The 19,190-nt window shown below is 56.7% G+C and overlaps 1 protein-coding gene across 1 annotated transcript in view; it reads left to right on the top strand.

The window, feature by feature from the left end:
* Positions 1 to 18,750, top strand: part of HTRA1 (HtrA serine peptidase 1) — a 47,724-nt gene extending 28,974 nt beyond the window's left edge. The window contains exons 4-9 of the mRNA XM_040991749.1: positions 12,256 to 12,450; positions 13,541 to 13,573; positions 14,257 to 14,371; positions 15,142 to 15,199; positions 16,462 to 16,557; positions 18,038 to 18,750. Of these exons, the coding sequence (XP_040847683.1) occupies positions 12,256 to 12,450; positions 13,541 to 13,573; positions 14,257 to 14,371; positions 15,142 to 15,199; positions 16,462 to 16,557; positions 18,038 to 18,206 (666 nt within the window). The 3' untranslated portion in view covers positions 18,207 to 18,750. The remainder of the gene's footprint in view (positions 1 to 12,255; positions 12,451 to 13,540; positions 13,574 to 14,256; positions 14,372 to 15,141; positions 15,200 to 16,461; positions 16,558 to 18,037) is intronic.
* Positions 18,751 to 19,190: the final 440 nt, after the last annotated feature.

Here is a 19,190-nt window from a genome sequence, read left to right as displayed (position 1 = left end):
TTTGGTGGGATGGTCCATCAGTCAGTTACGTGGACTCCCCCTGGATGATCACCCATGGCCCAGTGGAGCCAGCAGGTGCCCACCTGGCTGCTGAGGTCTTTTGTGGGGAGCCCGGCCCTGCCCAGCGTGTCTACTTTCCCTCCCGTTCCTGGAGTGCCCTTTGACTCTCCAGAGACTTGATGCTGCTGGCCTTGAAGCTGCCAGAGATGTTTCTGGGCATGTGACCAAAGAACTCTGTGTGTGTGTGTGTGTGTGTGTGTGTGTGTGTGTGTGTGTTGTTGTTGGTCTAATTTTGCCTCTCCCTGCTGAGTAGACATGTACGCACTCACTTTTCTGTTGTCTTGAGGCTGGAGAGGACTTCTTGGGGAAGACTCGCCCCCTACAAGCCCCCTCACCTGGCATGCAGGCCATGGGCTCCCATCCTGCTGGCCGTCCCCTTCAATGTCACTATCCCTGGGACGCCCCCGCTTGCCCCTGTCCCTGGGCTGGTGTCAGCAGCGGCCTGAAGAAAGGAGTGGCCAGCTGCAGGATGCGGGGGCAGGGAGTATGTAAGCATGTTAATAGAAAGCAGCTTCGAGGGTCACGCGATCGGCTCCAGATGGAAACTGCTTCCACGTATGCTGACAGGCGCACTGGCCAGGTGGGCTGGCATGCACTGGCAGTGTTCCGTTCCGCAGTAAGCGGGAGAGATGGCAGAGGAAGAGAGCGAGACGTGGGAAGAGAGGCCAGACTTGGAAGGGTGGAGCCACGAGGAGGTGTTGCAGGGACAGGGCCCTTTGTCACCACTGCTGTTGCAGGTGTGAGCCTGGAGATCCTAGGAGCGCATCCTTCGGATCCTGGCTGTGTGTTCTGCACAAAGCCCTTAGAGGTGCTCCGCTGTTAAAAAGAAAACACTGCATTTGTAAAAACAGAGAAATAAAGAGTCAGAGAGATCACCTATCTGCTGGCTTACTTCTCAGAAGGCTGCCAGAGCTGGGGCCGGGCAGGCCAACGCCAGGAGGCAGGAACTCTGTCCTGATGGGCACTGAGCCAGCCCCTGCTGCCTTCCAGGCCGTGCCTTCATGGGAAGCTGGGAGCTACAGGGGAACCGGGACTGGAACCTGGGCCCTCTGATCCACTGCCTGCCCTGCAAAAGGGTCTGAGCTCCTTTCCAGTGCCTTGCAGGGTGGACCTGATGCGGGGGCATCCTCCCACCTGCCCCACGCCACCCACCTGTCTGTCTTGCCAGGCCAGGGTGTCCCCAGGGGCTGGTCCCAGGGCAGTCTTAACAACAGATCCTGCACTCTGCAGGCCTGCCAGGGAGTTCTGCCTGGATGTCCTCCCCCTCCCTTCCTGACCCTGGGCCCAGTCCCCTCCACGCCACCCTGTCACTCTGGGGACATGACAACTCCAGAGATGACCTTGATCAGACCGCATTCCACTCCGGACTTGGCGCTGCTCATTTCCGTCCCCAGTTGTAACTGTCTCGTGTTTATTTGTTCATGTCAGCGGCTTGGGATGAAGGCCCCAGGGGTGTCTCAGGCAGCGGGCACTGGGCAGTGTCGGTGGGAACCCCAGTGTCCACTGCTCAGAGTGGACTGAGCTGAGTTCCCTCCTCACCAACCCACCACTGGCTAGAGGCCTGTGCTAAGCACTGGGGGTTCATGTGCTGGGTGTTCTCCAGTTTCCAGATAAGCAGGGGCCCATGGAGTGGGCTGGGGGCAGGCCCACCCTCCAGCTCTCCTTCCCCGAGTTTGGGCGGATGCGAGGCTGTGCCAGGACCGCGGCCGGCCTGTGGTCTTTGGTAACTCAGAATGCCCACCAGGCAGTGGGGTTTCCTGCCAGGCGCTCGCTGATGCCAACCACCAGGTAAATATTTGGAGATGGCCTTGTCCAGGCTTGTGAGGCAGTTTTCTTCCCTCTGCCTGGGCCCCAAGCCAGGTGCTGGCCCCCTTTAGGCCAGGTGGCACCCACAGGTTTGTTTGAAGTGGCCCAGGGTGAAACCGCTAGGAGCCAGGGTTGCTGTGTACGCAGAGGGTCCTGTGACTGCTGAGATGGCTGACCCCTAAACAAGGAGTTGAGGTTGGGGTTGCTGATGGGAGGGGCCACCGGCCCCCTCCAGGCCCTGCCCCAAGTTCTCAGCATGAGAAACGGTCCTTCAGCCCCCACCCACAATGCTGGCCAGCTAAGGGAGTGGTGGGGTTTGGCGTGACTCACATGGGGTCTGCTCAGGCCGCCTGGTTGTTAGACGAGGCTGACTCAGTGGCGGGTGTGTGTCCAAAAGCCGATCAGATAACACGGAGCCTGTGGATCCTGGGAGCCGTCACTCGCATCCTCCCCAGGCTGCCGGGAGCCTGCAATGGCGAGGCTCGCATGGCACAGCCACCCTCTCATTTTGCTTCTGGGTTTTTCCATCGTGGCTTCTTCACTACCCCACGCTGTCTGTCCCGGGCGTCTTGTGGTCTCTCTGCTTTTGCTTCCAGAGCTCAGAGAGTTCCCATTGCATCTGCAAGCATGCCACAGACCCTGGCCGGCACCGGGAGGCTGCTGTTTCTTTATTGATCTTGACTGCTTCCATGGGGCAGCGATCAATACTGCGTTCAGTAATGCAGGTCCCTCCAGGCAACGCCATGACCTTACTCCTGTGTGCCAGGCTTTGTGCAGGACTGGTGGTTGTCGCTGTGCCCTCTTCTGAGCCCAGCCCCCGTGGGCATGTGAACTGGCTCTCACTTCCCCACGCTCTCACAGCTGGAGCCCTGTGTGTTCCCTGGCCCTGGTTCAGGAACTGAGTTGATTGTTAAGGAAATTCTTTGGCCCTATTTTTCTCTTAATATGGTAACACCCTACCCCCATCCTTGGCTCACTTTTCAGGGAATTGGATGTGGACCGTGACTTATGAGTCTGACAAGGCAGTTCCCAAGTTGTTGAAACTGAATTTATTGGTGTCCCAATAGGACTGTCTCCCATTCTCTTTGAAGTTGGGGGAGGGGAGGCCCATAAGCCTGTGTCATTTGGCAGTTGAGTGAGTGTGTCAGCGCATGAGATTGGCCAACTACAACCTCAAGTCTGAGTCTGGACCCTCCCCTTGTTTTTGTTAATAAAGTTTTATTGGTATATGCAGTCCTGCCCATTTGCTTAGGGACAGTGTGCCCTGCAAAGCAGAATTGGATAGTTGGGATGCAGCCCATGTGGCCTGGGATGCCAACGGTATTCTTAGAAAGGCTGCCAGTCCCAGTGGTGGTGCAACCACAGTGCCAGTGATTGGCACCTCGTCCTGGAGGATCAGGACGTGGCTGGGTGGTGGACATGTCCCTCAGAGCCAAAGGAGGTGATGGCAGATGGCTTGGGCACGCATGGGAGAAGCTGATTTTGTCTGCTCTTTCTCTGCTGGGGACTGCACTTCGCGGCCAGTATGAGCAGAGGCCTTCTTTGGCGCAGTTCTCGGTGATATTTACAGTAAGGAGATAGCCAGAGTTCCTAGGCTTTTTTTTTTTTTTTTTGGCAAATTATTGTTCAACTGTAAGAGCCTAATGAGTTTTGTAATGTCTGGTTTGTTCGTTCTTTCAGTTGTTCCTTATTAATTTGCTGACATCTTAAAAAGACTTCCTGATTTGGAAAGGCAGAGTTGGAGAGACACAAAGAAGGAGCAAGATCATATTGGTGGGTCCGCAATGGCCTAGGCTGGGCTAGGCAACAGCAAGGAGCCTCCCACACAAGTGGCAGGTGCCCAAGCAGTCGGGCCATCCTCCGTTGCCTTCCTGGGCACATTAATAGGGAGCTGGATTGGAAGAGAAGCAGCCTGAACTCGAATCAAACTCTCACATGAGATGCCGGTGTCGCAGGCAGCAGCTGTAACCTGCTGCACCTGGTGCCGGTGCCCGTTCTCTGGTTTTATAACTATTTTCCGAACATTTGTCATGGTTAGACTCTCTGTTAAGGCTGTCGATGCAGTGAGCCTGGGCACAAGCCGTGGGAAATAGCTACAACGGGATTGCAAGGGCAGTGCAAGTATCAGGAAAAGCAAATGGAAGCAGCGAGCTGGGAAGTTCTCCATAGATGATGCAGACAGGGAAGGCCTGACTGAGCTGAGCATAGGGAGAGCCAGCCAGTGGGGACCCGGGGGCTGGGCAAGAAGTTCAAGGACTTGGAACTTGGATTGAGAACAGAAGGCATCGTTTCTGCTGAGCGTTTCTTTGTGTGTTGTCTCCATTTGCTTTTGGCTTCACTTCCTTAGGGGTCCTGCTCCTGGCCTGGAAAGTTCCAATGTCTTACGCAGGCAGCCTCCCCAGAGTCTGCAGCTCGCCATCCTTCTTGAGGGCAGGATCCATATGGTTTCCGTAACTGGTTTCCTAAAGCTGTCCAGACCCCTTCCTGTGGCGAGGGAGACGGGAGACTGGGACCTCCTCCTGAACTGGGGACTGATCGGTCGGGTAATCAGCAAGTTGCTTTTGTTAAATAAGGCACCAGATGCTGATAACAGGAACGTGTGATTCATAGTCTTTTCCTCTTTGCTTTGTCTACCAGGCAACTCGCAGAAACCACTGGCCTTTCTTAGGTTCCACTCTTAAGTCATGAATATGTGTTTAATTAACACAAGCCCTTGGCCCTTGACCATCTCACGTTATTTTTGCATAAACGAAGTTATACATCTTTAAAAGGTTTTAACGTTAGAAGAGACTGCTCTATTGTGGACAGCTCTCCTGTGTAGGGAGCCCAGGCAAGCTGTGTGTCGTAAGTTCTGTTCAGTAGACACTGAGGGGCTGGATATGCTGGGTGAGGGGCAACAACAGCCCTTGCCCACCGCTTGCTGCTGGAAGGCACAGGCTGTGCCCTCTGCCCCAGGTGCAGCCTACTGCCAGCTGAAACCCGGGCTGTGCCAGAGCCTGCTGTCTGAACAGATGAAATAGCAGGTGCACCACTGCATTGCGATTCAATTTCGAGATCCTGATGAGTCTTTGAGGATGTGGCCTGTTCTTGCATGAGCTCACGTAGTCTCTCATTGATTTCATGAATGTCTGCTGAGCGTCTGATGTGGTGGAACATGGAGGTCGGTGTGCGAAGGGGATGGGTCCCAGGGCTTAGATGGAACAGTTGGGAGTTAGACTTGAATAAGATGCTACTTTTCAACTCTGGGTTCTGCATGATGCGTGCAGCCACTGGCCGCTGGACTCCCCTGTGGAACTGTGGTTTAAACAGCAAGAGTGGGAATATTTGAGATGGCTGACCGGTCTTGGTATAGTTCAAAGGAGACTAAATATGGCGGTGTTCTAGACAGTGAGGAGAGAAGTGGTCATTTGTTCAATCTCCCTTTCGCTTTTGCACACCCATAATTCCCTGTTCTCCCTCTCTTCCTCTCTCCTGCTGCCTCCCCACCCTCCAGCCTCCTGCTCTGTCACCTGCCCACTCTTCCTGCCTCTTCTGTCCCCATCATTAGGCGACAGGAGTGACATACCCACGGGGGATGTGATGGTGACTGCCTGACGCCACTTTATGCAGCTGGTCTCAGAGCCCATGTAGCACCTGTCGATTGGTTCCTGGGTCATGCTGCTCCACTCACCGCACCTGCCACTGACCTGCTCAGGAGCAAACCCTACACCTTGTCACTGCAGCCCCTCCTGTCTGAACCCAGGCATCGCACTCGCAGCACCCCAGCTCCTCCCCTGGCAGGGTCACTTCATGAGCCTGTGCCCTGCCCACTCTTGGGCCCATGTTCTGCCCTCCCTCCGACCCTGTGCCTCCGACCCTCTCCCCAGGACCTCTTCTCAATCTTTCCACTTCCTTTTCCCTGGGACCCCTTCCCTGCCCATCTCTGCAGTGACTATGGCTATCTTCCATCCATAGAGTGGGCTGCTGCGGGATGCCCTGGGTGGGCAGACTCCCTGCAGTGACTCAGGGCGATGTGTGCCACGGGGCTTGGACTGCCATTGCCCAGCTGTGTTCTAGGGCCTTTTGCCCAGCCCAGGCCCGTCCTGCATCCTGGCACAGAAGTACCTTTGGGGTCATCTGTGTTCCGTGGGTTGGGGCTGACTTAAGAACGGGGAGCTGCCTGGCTTAGCTTCTCCAATTCCGGCTGGGGCACCATGCAGGGTATAGCGGCTGGTGGGTGGGGTGCTGGATGTGCTGCCCTATAAATATTTTCAGGCCCCAAGGACCCCAATGACGACTACCGAACAAGAGGCGTCACAACAGGGTGAGGAAGAATATGGGAGGAAAGAGAGCTTCCTATTCTAGAACCTGAGGCAGCACTAGGAGGGACAAGGGCCTGCCACAAAGATTTTTTAGAAAAGTACACTTATTTATTTGAGAGAGAGAAAGAAATCTTGCAGGTTGGCTTAGTACTCCCTAAGTGCCTAGAGGAGGAATGCTGGACCAGGCCAATGCCAGGAGTCAGCGACTCTGTCCAGGCCCCTGTGTGGATGGCAGAATTCAGTCCTTCGAGTGTACTGCCTCTCAGTGCACCAGCAAGAAGCTGCATTTGAAGTGGAGTTTGGACTTGAATGTGAGTGTCACCTTAAGCACCAATCCACATTCCTGTCGTGGGGCCTGGGTTTGCAAGGAGCCCTGCTGATTTTGTAGCAGTCCCTCCCACTAGTAGGTGGCTCAGCAAGGTTCTTGTGGAGGTGGGGTGGGGTGGGGTGGGGTGGGGTGGGGCGGGACGGGGTGGGGTGGGGTGGGGTGGGGTGGGGTGGGGTGGGGTGGGCCCAGCCCACTGATGGCCTCCCCTGCCTGCGTGCTCCACAGCTCGGCTCCATCCCTCTCCCTGCTGAGGTTTCCGAAGCTGGCTGGCCCAGTGGCTTTCCACCTGGGGCGGGACCGCACCACAGAGCTGCTTCCCGCTGAGGAGGGGCCCGGTTCTCCTTCCTGTCTCGCATCTTTGTTCAAGAAAATGAAAGGTTCACGTAACTGTTTCCAGAAGGCGTGTTGAATTACTCCGTTGAGTCCCAGCCAGTTGCGCAGAGTTGCCTTTGAAGCCAGCATGGGGCTGGCTGGAAGGCCCCGCCCTGGCAGCCCGTGTGCTGGGCAGATGGTGGCGGCCCCACTGGCCCCACCGAGAATTCTGCCGAGTCAGCAACCGCAGTGTTTTTGCAACTCAGGAGCACTTTGTGCTGTTCAAAGGAGGGGAGGCAGCGATGGGCTTGGCTCATGAGGTTGAAAAGCAGCCCCCAGCCCTTCCTGTGCTTTGTTGAATGGGCTCATTTATTGCTCGGGAGTGTCAGGGAGGCAGGTTGCTGGCCCATGGGCAGCCCAGGGCTGGTGGGTCCTTGCTCTCCCTGTCTCCTTGGCAGAGGCTGGCCTGGTCTATGTCTGGGGGATTCTGGAAGCGCCTTCCCCAGCATGGCTGCACACGTTTGCAGGGGAGCAGTTTGGAATTGGCTCTGTTAAGACCTCAAGGGCCTGTCATAATCACCGCCGAACCATCCCTGCTGATAGTGTTCTTTGGGGACCGCCAAGGGTACTGGAAAGAATCGCCATTCTCAGAGCAGACACAAGCAGCTCCCGTGTTGGAGAGGTGCAACAGCTGAGACCTGGAAAGTCACCCTCGTGACCCCAGGCCACAGAGAGAGCGGTTGCAGGCCTCAGCAGACACGCAGCCTGGGGCGCTGGGTGTCTGTGCAAGTCTTCATGTGTGTATAATGCTTTGCACATGCGTGTGTATGTGATTATCTGTGTTGGTGCATGTCTGTTTCCACATCTTGACCTGTATGTGCCGCTACGTGTGCGTCCTGTCCGTGTGCTCGTCTCTGCATGCATGCATCTGTGTGCATGTCAGTGTTTGTGACTGCGAGTATTTGCGCCTGTCCACACTTACCCGCATGTGTTTGGGCTAAGGGATATGCCCAACTCTTCTCGAGTCTGCCGTCTTCTAAGAGGCAGTCTGCTCCTGGGATTGTCACATACTGCCATGATGGCTGGTGTGGCAGTGGCCCTTCGTCACCATGAGAACAGGGTGAAGTTGATGGGACAGAGAGAAGGGAAGAACCTTAATCTTGGTGTTGCCTCTGTGCCTGTGACTTTGTCTCCTTAGAACCTTCCTGTTCTTAAGCAGGTGATTTGCTGCGGTCTATCCTGGGTTTTCTGGGACTTGTAGCTGAATCCACCTGATAGGGAGCCCAGACCATTTTACTTCTCGTGGTTGTTTAACACCAGAGGTACTGGCCTGAGCCGCCCACCTGGGGAGATGATGCTCTGTGACTTTTTTCCTCTGTGTGTCTGGAGGCTTGCCAGTCCCTCTGCCATCAGATAGGATGCCTAGAGGGGCTGGGTAGATGCCTGATCTTCACGCTGGACACTCAGGCGTGTCGGCTGCATTCCCGTGGGCGAGTGAATAAGTGTGGTGCCGCCAGCTGCGTATCTGTTTGTCTCTGCGAAAGCAGTGATAAGAGCTGCCTGTCATCATGCATGGGCCAGCCTCTCCCAGCTGTCAGCACGGAAGGCAACTCCGTCCATGTCCTGCCTGTGGCTGGAATTTGGTCCTTTGCCCAGACATGGTGTGCCTGGAAACGGCGCCCAAGGCTTCGCATGCCCTCCCTCGAGCTGTCTCTCTGTCTACCTGGTGTCTGGCTGGGGTGTGGGGGACTATGTTTGCTTCCGTGGTGGGGGACCCTGAATACCTGAGGACGTGGGTGGCTCTGCTCCTGCATTCCCTCCGCCCTTTTTCTGCCACTGAGCTCCCCGGCTGCTGGTTCTCAGGCATCCTGGGTGAGAACTCAAGTGTGAGGGACTCTCCAGTGCCAGGCACAGGTCCTCTGGAGAGGTCCTCTGAGGTCTCCCTCCTGCTCTGGAGCCCTGGAGCTCTGCTTGCCTGCCTCTCTCTACTCCTGTGCTCCCAGCTTGCATTGCATGACCAGGCCACAGGCTGTAGCATCCCTCCTGCTGGTCCTCTTGGGCTTCTCAACTGTCATCTGGAAGACAGGTGGGGCCGTGTTACTTGCAGGTTTGCAAGAAGCTCCAAGAAGGTGGGTTGCAGTGAGTGGCAGTGAGCAGCAGGCCTACAGCTGAGGCTGCTTCAAAGGGAGCCGCAGACAGAGTGTCTGCAGCGGCCACCTGAGCCAGCTTTGATGTGGCTGTGTGGGGACAGCCTGTGGGCAGAAGTGCTAAGCTGGATGAGTGGGCCTGGGGCTGTTTCACAGATCTGTGGGTCAAGGTCAGGGGTGGGGCTGTGCCTTGCAGCAATGTCTGCTTCCCTGGCCCCCCCACGGAACCTGTGTCTAGACAAGGATGGGATAACATGCTCTGTTGGCCAGCAGAGGTAAAGCTGTGGAGCAGACAGGTCTTTGGGCCAGACCTAGGCACTCACACATGCAGGCAGCCAGCAGGCACCAAGCAGTCCCCACAAAGTGGCTTTGTCATCGTGGGGAGCCAGGCTGCTCCTTTCCAGAGTTCCCCCTGTAGTTAGAATTCTGGGTTTGCAGGTCCTGCAAGGGCAGGTTTGAGAGCCTGGGAGCCTGTTCTTCCATTTAGCCAGGGTGTTGTCTCCAAGAAGTCCCTTTCATTTCCTAGCCTCAGTTTTGACATCTGTACAATGGGCATGAGAAATGGCCCACATTTGTCATGCAAGTCATTTGTCACCTTGACAGGCAAAAGGTTTATTCCCATCTCCTAGATCAGGGTTTGCCTGGTGATACCACTCCCCAAAACGCTCTCCCCCAGCAGGATTCTGCCTAGCTCTACCCTGCAATTGCCCTTTGGATCTGAAATGAGTGAATGCAAATCTAACCATGGAAGGAACTGGCACTGCCTCCTGGGCACACAGACCAGATGGCTGCATTGTGTCCCCAGTTCCTCTGTTTAAGGGGAGGTTTGTTCCCAGGGGCTTGCATCGCTGCTGTCCCCCTGTTCCAAGCCCAGCAGTCACTCACATGTGGACCACTCGCTGCACTGTGACAGGGCCCCCGAGCCATGGTGACAGTGGGCAGCATCCGCTAAGATGTCATTCCTGGGTGGAGGCAGTCAGCGTCAAGCACTTGCCTGGTTCGCTCCTGCCCCGTCCTCCGCTCTGCCTCCTTCCCAGCCTTAACTCTGACCTTGGCAGAGGCAGCGAGTCCTCTTTAGGTTTCCCTGTCTGCAGGGGCCGAATATGACTGCCTTCCTGGGAGGCAGAGCTGGGTGGCTGGTGGGGAAGGAGCCGCGGGTTGGCGAGGCTCTTCCAGGGAGCCTGTCCTGGGCTACCCTGCTTGCAAATCCCTGAGCTGCTGAGGCCAGGTCTCCCATACCCCAGGAATGCTCAGCTGACCCATGCCTTGTAGCTGCATTCCCTCTGCCACACGACGCCCATGCCTGTCGCTCAGGCCCAGCCCTGCAGGCCTCAGACACTCCTGTGCAGCCTGACCCTGGCCCGGATGGGCTCCCCAGAGTGGTGGCCGGGTCGTCAGCAGCCACAGCTCCCTCCCACTGCACGCTGTGATGGCTGAGGTCATTGCTGGCTGGGGCTGCTGGCCTGGGCCCAGGGTAAACAGGCGGCCTGAGATCGCTGCTGTGCTGCTGGGCGCCAGTGAGCTCGAGGAGCCTGGAGCTGGGCCGGGAGCACCGAGGGCTGCGGCCTCAGGTCACCCCAGGGGAAGGGTCACGGTGAGGCCTGGTAATAGCAACAATGACACCACACTGGGGTTCTCGCCAGCCAGGAGGTCTTCAAAGAACTGTGTTTGGATCTTGCTTCTCCGTTCTCACAGTATCCCTGGGAGATGGACTGCATTGTTCCTGTTTTTCAGATGGCAAAACTGAGGCCCCAAGTGGCTAAGTTCAAGGCAGACTGATCCATGGACAGGGCTCTGTTGGGCTAAGGGACTGCACCTGTTTTCCCACCATCTTCTTCATGTCTGCTTAGGACTCCAGCATCCCTCCCCTCCTTGTCAGGCACTGTGTCCCTGTGCAACTGTCTGGGGGCAGGAGAGCTCGAGGCCCACAGTCCCAGAGTGGAATTCTTGCTTCTTCCCGGATTGCCTGCTCTGCAGGACTTCAGTGTCTTCCTCCAAGAACTGGGCATGGTACCACCCCCTCATCCACAGGGTCTGCACGGGGCCTGGCACAGGACGTGGGTGCTCTCAAGGCCAGTGGTCTCCACCCACCCCAGCCAGCCACCACCCTTTGGCTATTTCTGTGTCACGGACAGACATGAGGACCGAGGGCCTGGCTAGCGCGGTGTGTTCTGGGCCTGCTGCTCCTCGGCTGCCTTGGTGAACGCAGGCCCAGGGACCAGCAGAGACTGCTGACTCTGGGAGAGGCCGGGAGGTGGCAGGGCCTGAAGCCCTCCCCAGGGGTGGATGTTGGGCACAACCTTTCAGACGCCCGTCTTGGGACGCTTCCCTCCCATGTCCGCGGGAGTAGGTTGGGGCCTCAGCTTCCTGCCGGGGGGCCCACTGGGAGTCAGCAGACCATGGCCCAAGTACTTGAATTCCTGCCAGCTCTGCGGAAGACCTGCATGAGTTCCTGGCTCCTGGCTTTAGTCTGGTACCCAGCTGGGGCTGTTGCACGTGTTTGGGGAGTGAACTGGCACAGGGGAGATATCTCTCTCTCTCTCTCTTTCTCACTCTCTCTGTCTGTCTCTGCCTTTCAAAACAAGTGAAGATAAACAGAAACAAAAAGCCTTCCCCGAGAACTGAGGGAAGCCTTTGTGTGGGTCCCCAGCTCCTGGCCCCGCGACTGGCATTGGCTGGCTGGTGCAGGGCAGTGTTGTTCAGGGCTCTGGGCTGTGCCTGTCTGTCACAGGATGTTGGGGGTCTCCAACCAGCTCAGACTGGGGAGCACAGGGGCATAGCAGGGGAGCTGTGCAAGAGAAAGAGGTGGTCCATGCCTCAGTCCTGTGTCTTAGGTCACGGGCACCTGCTGGGCTGCACCAGTCCTGCTGCCCGCTAGGCATGGTATGTCAGAGCATGAGGTGGTGCTGCTTGTTGCCCGCAGAGCCTAGGAAGAGGCCTGTGGACATGTGTGTGTGTGTGTGTGTGTGTGTGTGTGTGTGTGTATGATCCTGCTGTTTGCCCTAAGTGACGTATGGGCTTCCCACCCTGGGCAGTCTGGCCACAAACCATGAATCCACACAGTATCTCTCTGCTGGCTGTCAGGCAGAGTGAGTCCTCGCTGATATGATAGCTTCAAGGTGGCAGAGACCCCATGTGGCCTTTGTGCTCCTCCCCTCGCTCTTGGCTGTAGCCATGTCATTCGGGAAAGGAGGCCAGCCTTGCCCCTGTCCTCAGTTTATGCGGTGCCCGTGGCTCCACGTGGCCTCTCACCCATGTCCGTGTGTCAGATCAGCCACCAAGTCCAGGTCTGTGGTTGCAGGGGAAGCTGCCCGTCCTGCTGCTGGGCCGATCCTCGGAGCTGCGGCCGGGAGAGTTTGTGGTCGCCATCGGGAGTCCATTCTCCCTCCAGAACACCGTCACCACAGGCATTGTCAGCACCACGCAGCGCGGCGGCAAGGAGCTGGGGCTCCGCAACTCAGACATGGATTACATCCAGACGGACGCCATCATCAACGTAAGCCGCCTGGGGCTGGGGATGAGCCTGGGCCTGGGGATGAGCCTGGGGCTGGGGCTGGGGATGAGCCTGGGCCTGGGGATGAGCCTGGGGCTGGGGATGAGCCTGGGGCTGGAGCTGGGGATGAGCCTGGGCCTGGGGATGAGCCTGGGCCTGGGGATGAGCCTGGGTTTGGGGCTGGGGATGAGCCTGGGGCTGGGGCTGGGGATGAGCCTGGGTTTGGGGCTGGGGCTGGGGCTGGGCTCTGGGCCTGGGGCTGGGGCTGGGGTTGGGCTCTGGGGATGAGCCTGGGCCTGGGGCTCTGGGCTCTGAGGCTGGGCTCTGGGGATGAGACTGGGGCTGGGCTCTTCCAAACGCAAGGCAGGCTTGGGAGCTGGGACTGGTCCCAGGGACTTCCTCAGAACTGCCAAAGCAGAGAAGAGACTGAATGTTGCTGGTTTTCTGATAGCGGTCCCTGGGGCCTCCTACCAAGGGGACCTTGGATTTGGTAGAGGGGTCCAGCTGAGGGTGCCCAGGGCCCTATGGGCAGGAGGGCCACTTACCCCACATGGGCCGGTGACCCTGATGCTGTGGGACGTGAGCCTTGTGTGGTCTGTGCGGCACAGCCTCAGTGTGTGGCCTGCCCATGAGGCCCCACCCACTGCCTAGGCAGAGTCTGTGCAGAAGTACATTCTGGCACAGCCTGATGGCACTGATGATGCTGAAAAGCAGGGCTCCGCCCGCCCCCTGAGTGTTCGTTTGACAAATAATGAACCCTGTCGTTTGGCTGTCTCTCCTGGGCATTGATCCCACAATTCCTTGCAGCCTATCCCATGTCCCAGAACTCAAGGGAGGTGGCTTGCATTCCTAGAGGCAATGCTGGGGTCCCTTGGAGGGGTCCAGGCAGCTCTGTGAGTGGACAAAGACCCTAGCATTGCTTTCACAGCCAGAATTTCTCACTGGGACACACCCAGCACTTTCCAGAACTTGTTAAAAACTTTGTACCAGCAGCAAACCAAGGGAATACGTGGGTCCTTGAGACACTGCTCAGATAGGGAGGTCCATTGGTGTGATGCCAACGCGTGACTTCTCTGTTTCTCTTTGATTTCAGTACGGAAACTCTGGAGGCCCCTTGGTCAATCTGGTAAGGCCTGACAATGCCTTTGCTAAGTCATGCCCTTTTCCCTTCTCCTTCCTCCCTACGTCTCCCCCAGCTTGCCAAAGCACTCCCTGTAATTCATCTAAAGCAAGCAGTGTGAGTGGATCATGTGTTTGCAGACTGCTACTTGATGGTCTCAGGGATACATCTGAGCTGTGGTCCTGGCTTGCCGGGTCAGAGGCCAAGGGCACAGTGCTGGTGCCCTGAGGATGGCCCAGAAGTGGCCTTCAGCCTTCTGTACCTCCTGTCCAGGGACCTCCCCATCAGACCTGGCAGGGATGGGGAAGTTAGTGGCTCAGGAAGATGGTGGTTCTGCTGCTTGGGCAGGGACGCTGTAGTAGAGAATGACCCGTTAGATGGCAGACAAGGGGTGTCTACATAGGAGGGAATGAAGGCCCAGGAGAGCTATGCCTCTGGAGGACCCTGAGGGGTTAGGTGCCAGGTCCCCGACTCACAGGGCCTCTGTGAGGAGTGACGGACACGCGTGCTCCTGCCATCCCGAGGCTGTCAGGAAGGGGAGCAGCAGAGGTGGGCAGCCCCCTAAGGAACTTCGGGAAATGGAGTCTGAGACAGGTGCCAGCATTGCTGTGTTTTCGTAACGTGTCTGCCGCCCCCTGCTCTCTGACACAGCTCCAAGCACCTTCCTCCCTTTCCATATTGCTCTGCAGGACGGGGAGGTGATTGGCATTAACACTCTGAAGGTGACGGCTGGCATCTCCTTCGCAATCCCCTCTGACAAAATCAAGAAGTTCCTCACCGAGTCTCATGATAGACAGGCTAAAGGTAGGTGGATCCAGCTGGCCAGGGCGTCAGCTTCCCCGGGGACGCTCGTGGGAAGGGAAGGACAGCCACGGCTTGGGTCTGGCCCCTGCTGTCTTGCGATCACAGAATTGTGGGTCGGACAGTCCCAGGGCATGTCCGAGTGGTCACTGGATCATTCATTTATGTCATCCCAGCCCTTCCCCAATGAGGTGCAGTTGCTCCAGCTTGGCTGAAGGGTCAGCTGGGATTCAGGGACATTATTTGGCCTGCAATTTACTCACTCACTTGCTCCCAGTCAGCTAGGTTTGGGCAGGAGACAGCTCCACAGGGGCCTTCACAGGTGACCCTGCTGTTACACGGAGGGCGGATGGCAGGTCCAGGAAGCCAGTGAGTGGGCCTGGACTGTATTTGAGTGCTGGGAACAGGGACGTGCCTGATCTGCCTTACAGGCCACTGGCCAGGAGGAGAGACAGTGAAGGGCTCTGTCCCTCATCCACACTGGAGACTTGAGGGCTTGGACCAGGGTGGAAGCAGTGGACGTGGAGCACAGGGCAGAGACTGAGTGGCCTGGAGATGGGCTGGAGGTCAAGATGAGCCAGTGGGGATGGAGGGGTTGCTCCTAGGCATCTGATTGGTAACAGGTGACAGGACTTTTCAAAGGCCTCTGGTAGGGAGGGTCAGATCACCAGAATGCACCACACATGGTTCCCCTTCTGCACATTGGTCTGACCCCTGGCAGCCATGTCCCCCACGCACCTGAGCTCATCTCTCCCCCTTTGTCATCACTCCAGGCAAAGCCATTACCAAGAAGAAGTATATTGGTATCCGAATGATGTCGCTCACGTCCAGGTGGGTACATGGGACTAGTGCGTCTGTGTCTTAAATATAAATGCCTGTGAACTTGAGAGGGCTTTCACAGAAAGAATCCAGGGGCTGCCTTAAGTGTGCTCAGTTTCTGCTTCAAGTCAGGCCATGTGAGACGGAGGAGGAGCTGAGCCGGGTCTCCAGGGTTGAAGAGTCTGCCTCCTGTCAGAAGGCTGCTGGTAGCTAGGGGGTGGGCCACTCTCAAACCAGCTGCGACCCACATTCCAGGAGTGCCAAACACCCTCCCCCACGTGCAGCTCCTAGCCACCTGGCTGTGGGCTGTGGCTGCAGGAATGCAGGCCAGGCCCAGCCCCAGGAGGCCGGGCCCTGCACAGATGGGCAGGACTTCCTGGAACAGTTGGCGTTGTTAGACTTACCACATATTGCTGTTTTCACGTGGGTGAGATCTTGCAGTTAGCATGAGTCCTGGTAGCTGAGTCAGGCGGCATGGCCGAGAGAACCGTAGGCCAAGCCTGCAGGGAACAGAATCTGGTGACAGATGTATGGCCATGCTAATCATTGTCATTCATTATGGGCACACGGTTAACAGGCTAGCATCATTGAGTAGCTTTCTTAACATTCTAGACGATGGAGATTTTGCAGGACTGAGAAATGCCTGGTTATGAGACAGAGGCAGGGAAGGAGTGGAGGCCTTGGGGTCTGTCCTCCCGTGTTCTCCACCCAGCCCTGATGCCTCGAAGTTAATGGCCTTGGGAATGACTCGGCTTTGGCTTGCTTCCGTGTCCTGCTCTGTGGGAAGAGGACACAGTGCTGGCCTCCATGCCGTGCAGCCAGGGCTGGCATCATGAGTGGTAGCAGTGATACCAGCCATGTTTATTACATGCCCACTCTGGAGCAGCTGTGGAGCCAGATGCTTGTCCTTAATACGCTGGTCCAATCCTCTCGAGGTCAATGTACTGTCATTGGCCATGCTTTACAGGTAAGGGGATGAAGGTCCAGACAGGAAAGCAGCTTCCAAGGTCTTGCAGCTAGCTGACCATCATCCCAAACTGGCTCTGTAAGTGGCAGGTGCAATTCACAGATGGAGAAGCAATTGTGAGAGCAGAGACTAAAGATTATCACCCTTCCCTTGCTGGTACCCAGCAGTGTTTGGACACTCAGTGTCAGAACTTGGAGGAGGAGTTTGGCACTGGCCCCGGGGAAGAGTGGGTGGGAGCTGAGAGCTGGCGGAGGAGAAAGGCCTATGGCTGCCTGATGTTAACCCTGGCATCTCTTCCTGGGAGCAGCAAGGCCAAAGAGCTGAAGGATCGCCACCGTGACTTCCCGGACGTGCTGTCGGGAGCGTACATCATTGAAGTGATTCCAGACACTCCGGCAGAAGCGTAAGTCACAGCTCCTTCCCCTCCACTGGGCTCCTGGTGGAGCCTGTGGACTGCGCAGGGAGGGGGCAGTCTTCTCCGATACAGGCTCCTTGACCATGTTGATCCCATGGCCGCTTCCTGCCAGCCAGGCCTCCCCACACCTTTGGGAGGAACTTGTGGTCTTCAGAGAGCTTTGCGTCAGTAAGGGATCCTTCAGGTAGAGTGAGCAGCAGTGGCTGCCTGGCGAGTCCTGGAAGCCTGCCATAAAGGAGAGGGGAGGGCTCCCCTGAAAGCATGGCCCGGTTGTGCCTGTGGCCACTGTGGCCAAGCCTGTGGCCTCCTCTGCAGAAATAAGAGGGGTGACCGCAAAGGAACACAAACAGCAGGAAGTTGGGGCTCATCGCCAGGCTCACATCTCAGCAGAGAGAAGTGCCAGGGGCCTGCACTGTGTCGCCAGTAGAGCCTGGCCTGTTCCCCACCCTAGGCACCTCCCATGGTCCAAGAATAGCTTTTGCATTTGAAAGGTATTTATTTATCTCATTTGTTTGAAAGCCAGGAGAGTGAGAGAGACAGAGAAGAGAGAGAAAGAGCCAGAAATACTCTCCTATGCTCTGATTCACTGCCCAGAAGCCCACAAGCAGCCCGGGCTGGCCGGGGCACAGAGACTCAGTCACTCCAGGGTCTCCCGTGGGGGGTCCAGGAACCCACCTACTCGAGTCACCATCTGGTGCCTCCCGGTGTGTGTGGCACTAAGAAGTTGGGAGTAGACTAGGAGCCTAACCCGGGCACTCAGATGTGGGATGTGGTATCCTAATCACTACCCAAACACCTCTGCCTTGTGTGCTGGGAAAATTACCAAGTGAGAACAGGCCTTTGTGACTTGTGAAAAGTATGTGACGTTTCTGTGGGAACAGGTGTTTTGTCGGAACACAGCTGCCATGCCCATTTGATTCCATGCCGTCGGCACTGGCTTTGGCTGGCCTCGGTAGCTACCCTGGAGACCCTCTGACCTTCAGAGTCTGAACTCATTCCTGTCTGGCTGGTTACAGAGCAAGGGTACACCCTCCGTGTTGACTCTAAGGACCATTAACAGCATGTTGGCAATATCCGGTATAGGAACTAAAGTCACAGGGGCAGTGAGAGAAAGTCTCTTGACAGGAGTGTCCATTTTGAAGGAGCTCCTGTCTGAGGTCAATGCCTGTTGCAGGCAGGTGGGCCATGGCTGCAGCACCTGGCACATGGCACCTGCTGCTTCCTTGTCCCCTTTGGGGTCAGTCTGTCATAAGGCCACACAAGTACTGGCAGGCATTTCTGCCAGGAGCAACAGTGGACAGCTTGGCCTACACAATCTGAGAAGGACACATAGTACCTGCATGGTATGTGCCATCCTTACCCTGCCAGGATGCCCTGAGCTCCTCTGTTCAAAGCTATGCCTCTGTTGGGGTCGAGTCCACCCAGGAGGTGCAGACATGTGACCCCTGTGCACCCCTCTGTGTTGCAGCGGTGGCCTCAAGGAAAACGATGTCATCATTAGCATCAACGGGCAGTCGGTGGTGTCGGCCAATGACGTCAGCGACGTGATTAAGAAGGAGAGCACACTGAACATGGTTGTCCGCAGGGGCAACGAAGACATTATGATCACAGTAATTCCCGAAGAGATCGACCCCTAGTCAGGCAGGGGCTGGAGTTGACCTTCCCCCCAGACCCCCTGCGGTGGACGGTGCGTGGGGACTCTGGTCTGGCGAGGAGCGACGCCCACGACGTTGGACCGCCCTGTGGCTTGCTGGGGCGGGACTCGCCGGCCAGTGGAATCCCTCTTGATCGGTTGCAGGCAAAGCCGACGATGTGCTGCTGTGGATGTGCAGGCAGCAGCCGTGCCCCTGTCCTCTAGGTTGCAGTGTGCTTTTGCTCGCGGCTTGGGCAGTTCCTGCTTAGCCAGTCCACTCTCATCTCCTCCCCTAACCGAGCCGGCATCCTATTCTGATTAGTGCAGTTGGTCCCACACGTGGCAGGGAGGGAGGCCCCCTGGGCAACCGACACGTCCTGGGCACACACGTGTGTCTCTGCAAGTCAGCACCCAGGGGAGGGTGGCCCGCGGAGACTGGGGCTGTGGGCAAATGCTGCTTTTGAAACGGCCAGAGTTGCCCTTTTTGAGGGGTCTCTTCAGACTTGGGAGCACCATGACTTTGAGTTTGAGCTATTAAAATACTTCTTCATACTTTGCTTCCCAGCGTGATTCTTTTCTGTTCGTGGACAGCTGGTTTCTGTCATAATGAAATGATTAGACTGTCAGAGGTCATCTCATTAAATCACATTGTTCATGCAGGGTGGAGTGTCCAGTCTTTTTTTTTAAGGAGTAATCATTGCTTATTAGATTTTTTTTAAAGTTTGTTTTTGTTAATTTAAAAGATCCAGAGAGATCTTTGATCCACTGCCTGACACTCCAAATTCCTGCAGCACCCAGAGTGACACCAGGGCCACAGCCAGGAGCCAGGAATTCCTTTTGGATCTGTCAGTGGGGCAGGAACCCACAGGCTGAGCCATCACCTGTTGCCTCCCAGGGGGTGCATTGACAGGAAGCTGGAGGGGGCTGCACATTGGCTCAACTGGCTAATCCTCCACCTCCAAGCACCAGCATCCCATATGAGCTCCAG

The sequence above is a fragment of the Ochotona curzoniae genome, unplaced genomic scaffold, assembly GCF_017591425.1.
Source record: "Ochotona curzoniae isolate NIBS_2020 unplaced genomic scaffold, NIBS_Ocur_1.0 contig_66, whole genome shotgun sequence".
Classification (NCBI taxonomy): Eukaryota; Metazoa; Chordata; class Mammalia; order Lagomorpha; family Ochotonidae; genus Ochotona; species Ochotona curzoniae.
Note: the sequence above shows the minus strand (reverse complement) of the source record. Positions and strands in the feature narration are given on the sequence as shown.